This window comes from Helianthus annuus, chromosome 6 (assembly GCF_002127325.2).
Source record: "Helianthus annuus cultivar XRQ/B chromosome 6, HanXRQr2.0-SUNRISE, whole genome shotgun sequence".
NCBI classification, from domain to species: Eukaryota; Viridiplantae; Streptophyta; class Magnoliopsida; order Asterales; family Asteraceae; genus Helianthus; species Helianthus annuus.
In genome coordinates, this window is record NC_035438.2 from 30,671,250 (window position 1) to 30,681,570 (window position 10,321).

Genomic DNA, 10,321 nt, shown 5'->3' on the forward strand with positions numbered 1-10,321 from the left:
TACACAATTCACACTGCACTTTCTCTCTCTCTAGAGATCCTACCACCACCACCCCCCATCACCGCACCACCACCACCACCACCGCACCACCATCCCCACCACCGCACCACCACCATCCCTACCACTGCACCACATAAACATGTAACGTGCTGCTTATGTCACTAAATTCCCAAACATTCATCCCAAATCACATGTCCAGAATCCCCCATCTAGATATCCATCAAAATCACAAATTTCCCCCAAAAAACCCACCAAGATCCACCCTATTCACCCACAATGGGCAAAGGTGGAACCCTGACTGAAGGTGCACTAAAAAGATCCTCCTTTCCTACACCTACGTTGCCATATGGATCTTTCTCAGCTTCACTGTCATCGTCTACAACAAGTACATTCTAGATCGCAAGATGTACGATTGGCCGTACCCTATTTCACTCACCATGATCCACATAGTTAGGGGCTTATGTTGCAGCTTGGTGCAGTTTTTTTTTGAGGCGACTTGTAACACCCCGTGTTTTCCAAAAGTCAAAGTCAAAGTCAACTGTTGACTGTTATTGGAATTAAAGATTAATAAAGATTAATTTCATTTTAGTTTCATTTTGATTTTCGTATTATTTGGAGTAAGTGTTGTATAATCAAACTAATCGACCGATAATCGAACTGTGAATCAACGACCGACTGTGAATGATAGGAAGTAACAATGCAATAAAGCTAGTCAATCAATAATCAAGCTAATCGAATCAATCATCAAACTCAAGTGTGGGGATTTTAGTATTTCTATACGTGTGTGTGTGCCTTATGTGTTACTTGTGCATGTTTACTTTTATGTTAAAGTGTGTGGTGAATCAATCAAATCAATCAAGACTCAAGGTGAATCAAACTCAATCGAAATCGAATCTAAATTGTGGTGTAAGGATGCTTGTATGTTAGATATAGTAGTTGGGACTAAAAGTAATTTGATTAGGAATTCTATCATTCTCAAACCATCGTTCATCAAAGTCGAAATATCGAAAATCGTCGCAAAACACTCTAAACCAGGCAAGCCGATCGAACAGGGCAACCTGATCGAACAGGCTAGCCGATCGAACAGGGCAACCTGATCGAACAGGCTAGCCAATCGAACAGGGCAACCTGATCGAACAGGCTAGCCGATCGAACAAGACTGTTCGATCGGACAGCTGCTCGATCAGGGATGCTGTTCGATCAGCTGACCCTTTCCTCTTTTGGAAGCCTATAAATAGGGCTGTCCTTGTCAAGCTTTCCACTTTTGGAAAAGCTCTGACCGACCAGCCTCTTCTTCTCACTAAATCTCAGATTTCTCTCAAACCGGTAAGTATTTCACTCTAATCCTTGTACGTTTTTGTTCCTTAATCGATTCTCCATCTTTCTATCTTTCAAAATCTGAATTTCATCCATGAAATCACCAAGATCTAGGTGTTCTTGAGTGATGTCATCATGGTGTTCTTGGTGTTCATCAAGAACTTCATGTTCTTGACTTCATTCAACCATGAATAAGCTAGATCTAACCGATTTTCACATAAATAACCTAAAATCTTCCGAAGATCTTAACATTTCACGGTGGGAAAGGATTGGAAGATGGGTTTTCATCTATCTTTCAACTCTTTTACACTCAAACCGGTGAAAACGAAGCTCGAACCGATTTATAAACCATCTAAACAAACACATGGTTCAAGATTCGGGTTTCACCGAGAGATATACCGATTTCGGGTTAAACGTTAGACTTAGGTTCCAAATCGTCTCTGACCGAGTTTGGGTGACTCCTGCTCGAGTCAGTAGACTAAGTAGGGACTTCAGCTTTGTGGTTCAACTCGGAGTCAAAATATCTCTAAAACATCAACAATTAACGGGAATAACCAAGTGTAAGTGATAGGTTAACTGAATCGAGAGGCTGGCCGAACGGCTAGGCTGTTCGATCGAACAGCCCAACCGAACGACTATGCCAGCCGATCGGTTAGGCTAACCGATCGACTAGCACTTAGACCCACCAACTCACAAAAGTGTAGTATTGACGAGGTACTGTTCGATCGACTACGCTACTCGATTGTAATCATTACTGCTCGGATCATGAGATACTATACTTTAAAACACTTAGACTTTTGAAACATTGGAATGCCACCCGATCGAGCATGCTAACCGATCGAGTGACATCTTGCCAAGTCTGCAATGCTAACCGATCGGTTGGGCTAACCGATCGAACAGCTGTTCGATCGGCCAACTTGAAAGGTAGTACAAACCATCATACACAAACACATCCTTCTCATCAAAGGAAGAAACAATCCACTTGAAGGAACCAGCCGATCGAGCCAGCCAGCCGATCGAATGGATGTTCGAACGGACTTTCAACCCAATCGAACAGCCCACTCGATCGAACTGCTGTCCGATCGAATGGCCTACTCGATCCAAGTACATTGTTTACTTTTTCCGCGTTACTCATCGTTGTGTTATCGAACTATTCAGGCTAACCTATTCTCAGTGCTCCCTTCAATCCACAATCAACCACTGTGAGTATACTCGATCCCTTTTTGCTTTCAGCACTTTTGGGTGTTACATACGTAACCTATCAAATTCACAAACAACACAAACTATTTGAACGCTAACCTACTTGCATGTATTTCTTGTCTAAATGATGGCTGTTTATTATGTGTACACGTGGAGTGCTATCTGCCTGCTTTAGCAACGTAGTACTATAGTTTGGACTCAGCACCCGTTCACACGGGGGTTGCTAAGGACAATTACTTGCATGGATTACAGTGGTAATCATGTATTGCGAACTGTCTCGGACAGTCAACTCGAAGTCGCTGGTATCGATGGTCCCATGTTGATAATTTACATGCATCGTTTGCCCTTGTGTACGTGCTTGGTTATGCGTAAACTATTCGAACTCTATATGCTATATTAAACTTGTGTACTCACCTTTACATTATATGTATTGACTTTATTTTAACGTATGTGACAGGTGTTTAAGCTACTAGCGTGCTAGGGAAGCGAGGCAATAATAAGCTTCTAGGAGCCTGTGACCTTAGGACAGTGTCCACGTGCCTGTTCCAGGGCCATAATTATCTGTAGATCTTGCACTGGCACCTGTAGTCAGTAAGATCCACAGTAGTCGTCTAGAAGTCTTAAAACAATATTTACTTTCGGTCTGTAATAATTAAGAATTTGAGTTGTCGGAACAGTTCCCATATTGTTTAGTTGATTTCTATTGTTATTATTTGGGACACGGTATGGGACGTGTTATTTAACTGAATTGTATGATAGTTGTTGTGGAAACTTCTGAACAATCTGTTTCGCTCAGTGCCGCGCCCCGATGATTCCGCCATCGGTTGGGGTGTGACACGACTCGATTGGTGTTGATTCAGATCTTGTTGACGTCAAAAGGGATTACTCGGCATACCCTAGATCTTTTTTTGATTGCTCCGCTTCAACTTCACGGCGAACGGTGCAGCAGCTACGTTGTTTTGCGATGGTGGAGGGAGTTGCAGCAGTGCTGGAGTTGCAATGATGGAGGAGGTGGTGCGGTGGTCGAGGGAGTTGCAGCAATGGTGGAGTTTTCCAATGTGGTGCAGCAGTGGTGGAAAGGCTACAAGGGTGGTGGTGCTGCCGTTACACCCCAACCGATGGCGGAAACATCGAAGTGAGACGAAGATAGATTGCTCATCACACATAACGCTAATTGTGACAATAGAATTAAAAATAAATTGATTTCATTCATAACAAAGTGTTACAATACATAGAACTTGAAATACAATATATTCAATACAAGGAAAATAATATAACAAGCAAGTACAAAAATTTATAGAACATATTAAACCTTAAACGTCTATATGTGTATCTAGGTATCATCACTACTTCAGTTTCATAGCATCGTCATCATCAACCTGTTACATGTTAAAAAGTATAGTTCAATACAAATATGTATTGGAGAGTATACAGGTGTCATACATAGCATAAAAAGATAAGTTTTGAACAATTCCACATGGCAAGCTAATCATACGAGATAAACAATAAAACCGACATATGTTTAACTAATCAAACCAAGATGAAACACAATAAGCTCTTAACATAACCCAACGTTCACAGGCGGTGCGTTAATCCTATAACGCTATATATGTCAATGATAGGCTCGTACGAAGTTAATGATAAGTCTAACACAAAACGTATAACCCCGGATTTAAAGTATCAAGTAATCAAGTATGCATGCATGTATAAGGAATGTTTGTGCATTTTGGAAATAAGTATAAGTGTAAGTTTTAATAGTTAACATGTTACACCCTAAAAGGTGGTAAACGAAAAAGGGGGTTCAAGTATACTCACAAAATTGTTAATTCTTCCAATTATCCAAGTGTTGATGAGTGAATGAGTTTAGGAGGTTGAATGTATACGGATTGGAGTTCAAGGTAAGTTTAAAGTCGGAATTCGGAAACTAAAAGTATATGGAAAGTAAATATTTATGAGAAAATAACCATCTAGCACATAATACTCGTTTTTGACACTATGAAACCCATAGGGGTTTGAATGTTTTCATGGGTTAAAGTACCCATTAGAATCATAACGAGAACTAAGTTCTTAGATGGTGTAACTTAGTATTTTGACAAATAACCATTAGATTATCATCAAAGGTTCGGTTACTATAGGTTTTATGTATTCTATATAGTATATAACATAAGTCTTAGTCCATCAAGTATAACAATATTATCATGGAAGTCATGCACAGAGGTAGGAAGATAAATCTTCCATTTTAAGACCTCTTTTGTATTCACCAATACACAAGTTGTCACAAGAAAACAAGGATGGTCATGAATGTACAATAAGGAATTGAAATAAACTAACTAACGAACTAAGAAGAAAACATCAAGGGATGTATGGATTTGTAAGTAGGATAGCCCAACCTATCCAAATAATCACACATATTCAAGTTCAAGACTTGTTCATCACTTGTGGGTTAAAACCCTTTTAAAACAGAAAGTTTTGAGGCTTAAAACCTCTGGATTTGTATGTTACAACCTTGTTTTTAAGCACACATAATCATAGTCTTGATTAGTGGCATAAGGACATAGGAATGTATAAAGAAAATATAAGTTCATGTATGTTTAATAAATTTTCCTTCCAAAACAGAAAGTTGGACCTCATTTTGGTGATGTTTCACCTTGGTTTTCCATGGAAAACCTTGTGAGAACAATTCTAGAGGTGTTCCACACTTTGTAGAGGAAGAAGAAGTGAAAAAGATGGAAGAAAGGTGAAGAAAAGTGCTCATTTAGCACTTAGAATAATCTGTCCAAAACTTGCATTTTCAGCTGAGATTAGAGTGTTTTGAGAGTGTAAATGAGTTGGAAAAATGAAAATGAGTGTTGGGAGGCTTGGTTTTATAGTTGAGTGAGGTTAGGTGAGTGTTTAATGAGGTTTAGAAGCCCATTGGTGGAGAATGGAGGTGGAGGTTGGAGCCATAAATACAATATTCAAAATTTATATTTGTCACAAATGGTCCCTCAAGTTTGATAAGTATGCAATTAGGGCCCCAAAGTTAGGTTTTAGGGTGTTTTCGAGTGCTTTTCGTGTAGTTTCAAGTGTGTAACAAGCATACAAGTATCGTAAACTTAATAGTGATGTCAAGTATGTCCATGTATGTGAAATTCTGTAAAACAAGTATCACTAATGCCGGTTGTAACACATAATTGTCGGTTATCGCACAAAATGCAAGTATAGGCGATTTACGATCTATAACACATAATTGCAAGTATAATTAATATGTCGAAGGTGGTTACAAGTATAATATGATGTATTATGATGTATAATAAGTATTGGAATCATTAATTGTTGGTTAATCACAAGTATTGCACGTAAACGCGTTGAAAGTCGGTTATTTGCACGTATCGTCACATAGTTTCGAATTAGGGTTCGCTGTATGCGATTACAAGTATAAATTGAACATAACAAGTATAAATGAAACATAATTGATATAAATATGACTTTCATTATGATCAGTGTCTCAGATTACAAGGTTTCAAAACGAAATACGATTACAAGGAATACAAGTTTCCAAAAATAGAATTACAAAACAACTTTCTAATTAAGGAAAGTTACAAAAAAGTGGAGCGTTATAGCTGCGCTGTTGGTGCAACGGTGATGGTGGTGGTTGTGGTGAGGTGGTGATGGTGGTGGCTGTTTTGTTGAAAGAGAAAGATAAGAGAGAGAAAGTTATTAGGCAGAGAAAAAGAGAGAGTGTGTGTGAATCAGGAGATAGAGAGAGATATGTGAGTGGATGGAATGTGTGTATATATTTAATAATACTTTTATTAATAATAAAATGTTTTTTTTAAGTACAAGGGTAATTTGGTCTTAACAAAAGTTAACAGAATAATTCTAAGAGTGTTAAAAATTTGGACTTAAATGGTTAAGAAAAGTAGCTACAGTGACTCAGGGCGTTAAACATTTTGATTTTAGAATCAAGTGGTTAAAACCTTCAAAACACAGAGACTCAAAAAGTAATTTACCCAAACACCAATAACATAAAGTAAAGGGACCAAAGTTTCAAATGTTGATAGATGAGTAACAAAGAAAAGGTCTTCAATGAAAAGGTTAAATGAGAAAAAACCTAATATTGCGGGTCGTCGTTTTCTAATCGGCCAGCATTTACCCGCCACAAAACAAGGGTGGGCCCCACCATTTGGTTCTTGTGTTCTGTACATGACATCCTTCCCTGCCCATCGGACCGACCACCGCTCTTTTTCCTACAATGACATAAATATCCCCCCCTTCACGTTTTGAATCAATATAGCATTTATTGTTTCCATACAAATTAACTTTTATTATTATATCTATAAAAATAAATATATACATTATCATTATATATAATTTTTATTTTGTTACTCGGTTTTGGGTTCAAGTCATACAAACGACAACGACAGAAATAAAAGAAACTTACCATTAAAAAAATTATATATGATGTGGTAAGAAAAGAGAGACAACTAAAAACACCTATGGTATAAAACTAAAAACATCTTTGTAATTCTGTAAATCCGAAAAATTACATAGTTATAACGGATCTCACAACTTTTTACTTAAAAATTGATTTTACATTAAATGCTAGTAATTTATATGTGTCTTCTATCAGTTTATTTAGAATATTATTCACTCAATGTTCATTGCATTTACACAAATTTATTTCCTTCGTGAAATATTTCCGAGCTAATAAATTTTAATCCATATTTATGTATATTTTTATTGATATTATTATATTTATTGTAAAATATAAGTCATTTATTTTGTTTCACAAAGTAGGACAATTAAAGTTAAATATATTCAAGCACTAAATATATTATTTTCCTCATGTAATCATAATTAAAAAATATATATACTTAATTACAAAACATATATTTGGAATGAATCTTGAATCCACACACATATAAAAATATACAAATAAATTAAATCGATCCCAAATTAATTAATAACAGCATACTTACCTTATAAACATCCTAAAAATATACACACCCAATTAATTAATACTAATATCAATATTAATATTATTATTATTAAGTAGGTTTGTACATAAATCCAAGGGTATTTTGGTACTTCCAAAGTAATAAAGAGAGAAAGATCTGATGAATCGAGGAGTAAGGTGGGTGGGCCCCACAGTCTACGTATTTCCCCGCCTTTACTTTTTCCCTGTCCCACTGTCACAAAAATTAAAAAAATTAATAATACGTTACAACTTATAAGAAGATGAAGAAGAAACCAGATTTTTAATATTTATGTCTCAACCATCCATTCATCCACCACCACCCTCTCTTCAACTCCAGGTATATTCCCTTTTTCTCACATATTTTGTATCTTATCAATATCAGTTTTTCAACTATTAAGTTGTTTATTGATTAAATGATTCAATTTATTATTTATTGATGATGATATTATTAGTAGATGATGCATCTCCTAATATCCGATCATGATTTTATTTTCGTAGTGTGGTAATTCGATTGGTTCGGTGATTGATATCGAGTCTATTTAGTGAGATGATTTGTTTGTTGGTGAATGTTTTCGGATTTACAGAATTACAAAGATGATTTGTTATGGTTGTAGGGGTCATATTTGGGCAGCATTCGTTTAGCATGCGTTAGTTAATATATACTCAGTTATACACTTAGCATTTATCTCTTAGTTTTGTTTCTCAACGATATAAAATATAGAAACGGGCCAACAAGAAAGTGCATAGCCAAGGAAGTTACAAAGTTACGTCATGGATATTAAAATCACACCATCTCTCCCAGTTCAACTCGCTAAATTTTGATCTGTTTGTACTCCACTAAAACGAACTTTTTTAATTTTTTTTTCCCACCGTTGTCATAGTGTTTGTGACGCTGGGTGTGAATATACAAACGTGCCGAAGATGCTTAGTCTTGTGATAATGTAGGCTCTGCACCATGGCTCTTTAATGCTACATTGTAACCCACCATCATTAAATATGAGTTAATGTTTCACCCAAATTTGTGAAATTTTGGCATCATTTGGGGTAAATTTATTGCAACAAAGTTTCAAATTGCAGTGGGATAACAACTTTGCCTTTTTAAATTGTTATTGGTCACCATACACAATCTGAATTGATAACTTGCATCACTGCTTTCTTTTACCATTTTTTACTAGCATGGTATGAAGCATATTTCATATTCTGTGAAGTATTGTGTGAATCTTATGTTGCTGGGTGCATTATGCATTACTTTTGCCATTGGCAACTTGTGCGTTTAAAAATCTAATTCCTTTTGCCGTTACTCTTTGTAGGTGGATTGTTTCGGTATAAAGCAATTGTAGAAGATGTTGGGAGGAAGTAACAATAATTCCTTAGTCCCTGTCTTTGTTGATGATCACCTTTTAAAATATCCATCGAACGCATCGGATAAGTTGCAGCTATTTGGAAATGGTGCATTTCTATCCTGCTAAAACAATATTTTAACCACATACGAGTATAGTCAATAATTATCTTTATACTATTTCAACACCAAAATCATGTTCTTTTACGAATTTTTTTACTGATAAAGACTTTACATTAATCTGATATCTCATATTCTTATTGTTCATCCAGTACATTATGACCATAATAGTCCTGCCTTTCGGCCCAACAAACGTCAGAGGGAAGTTGATTCTATTTCTATGCAAAGAAAGCGTCAAATTTCACTGAATCATAGCTTTTATCATGATGATTTTGATCGCCCTTCAAGTATCCCGAACCCACACCATGTATCAACTGGTTTAAAATTATCATATGATGATGAGGAACGCAATTCTTCCATCACTTCAGCAAGTGCAAGCATGACATTAGCACCATCATTTATGTCTTCTATCGGTGATAGCATAACAACGGAACTTGATCAACACAAAGAAGAGTTCGAAAGATTCATTATGATTCAGGTAACATTTCATTCTACCCTACAATTAATTTATATACGAGTCTTCATCGTTATACAACTAACTTACAAGTTTACCAGGAAGAAAACATGCTGAAAGGAATGAGGGACATAAGGCAGAGACACATGACAGCTTTGTTGGCTGCTATTGAGAAAAAGCTAGAAAATAAACTACATGAAAAACAAGTGGAAATAGAAACCATAAACTGTAAAAACAAGGAACTTGTAGAGAGAATAAAGGAGGTTGCAAATGAAGTCCAAAACTGGCACTACCGAGCAAAGTACAACGAGTCAATGGTGAACATACTGAAAGCAAATCTTCAACAGGCAGTGGCCCGTGGAAATGAAAACCGATTCAAAGAAGGATTTGGAGAGACGACAGACGTTGTTGAAGTATCGTCTATAGGATTAGCAGCCAACAATGTGGGGAAGTCTAGTTGTAAGGTATGTAGAGCAAATGAGGTGTCGGTTTTGGTAATGCCTTGTAGACACCTTTGTTTGTGTAAGGATTGTGATGGTTTCACGAGCGTGTGTCCAGTTTGCCAGATGGTCAAAACGGTTAGTATGGAAGTGTACCTGTCGTAATGTAATATATCGACAGTTATAAAAGTTACATAACTTATATAAAACGAAGAAGTCATCCATACGTTTTGGCTATGTTTTTATATGGTGTGTTTTTTTTATAATATACGAAAAATAACCCTGATTCACCCCGTATAGTTGAAAAAGAAAAACTCCCTTGGTTAAAAAAAAGGGCCCAAAAACATGATGAATCCACTTTTAAGATTGTTGTTAGATCTTGTGAAAGTCTTTTACCAACATTTGTTTGGGGTGGGGAGATGCTAATGTTAATTTCTTAAAGTTAGTAACCCATGTCAGAAACACATGGCATGTATGTTACCAATGATTAA

The 10,321-nt window shown here is 36.4% G+C and overlaps 1 protein-coding gene across 1 annotated transcript; it reads left to right on the top strand.

Annotated features, from left to right (window-relative positions):
* Nucleotides 1-7,691: 7,691 nt before the first annotated feature.
* On the top strand, nucleotides 7,692-10,075 carry LOC110903746 (BOI-related E3 ubiquitin-protein ligase 1). The gene is made up of 4 exons (XM_022149528.2): nucleotides 7,692-7,814; nucleotides 8,788-8,926; nucleotides 9,089-9,414; nucleotides 9,492-10,075. Exons 2-4 carry the CDS (start codon nucleotides 8,821-8,823, stop codon nucleotides 9,993-9,995), a joined length of 936 nt encoding a protein of 311 aa, XP_022005220.1. The 5' UTR covers nucleotides 7,692-7,814; nucleotides 8,788-8,820; the 3' UTR covers nucleotides 9,996-10,075.
* The last annotated feature ends 246 nt before the right edge of the window (nucleotides 10,076-10,321 follow it).

Bases quoted from the DNA above. Each gene is read 5' to 3' on its own strand.
- LOC110903746 (XM_022149528.2), top strand. From the start codon at position 8,821: ATGTTGGGAGGAAGTAACAATAATTCCTTAGTCCCTGTCTTTGTTGAT. The intron at 8,927-9,088 runs GTGCATTTCTAT...TTGTTCATCCAG, and splicing joins GTTGCAGCTATTTGGAAATG to TACATTATGACCATAATAGT. The intron at 9,415-9,491 runs GTAACATTTCAT...CAAGTTTACCAG, and splicing joins AAAGATTCATTATGATTCAG to GAAGAAAACATGCTGAAAGG.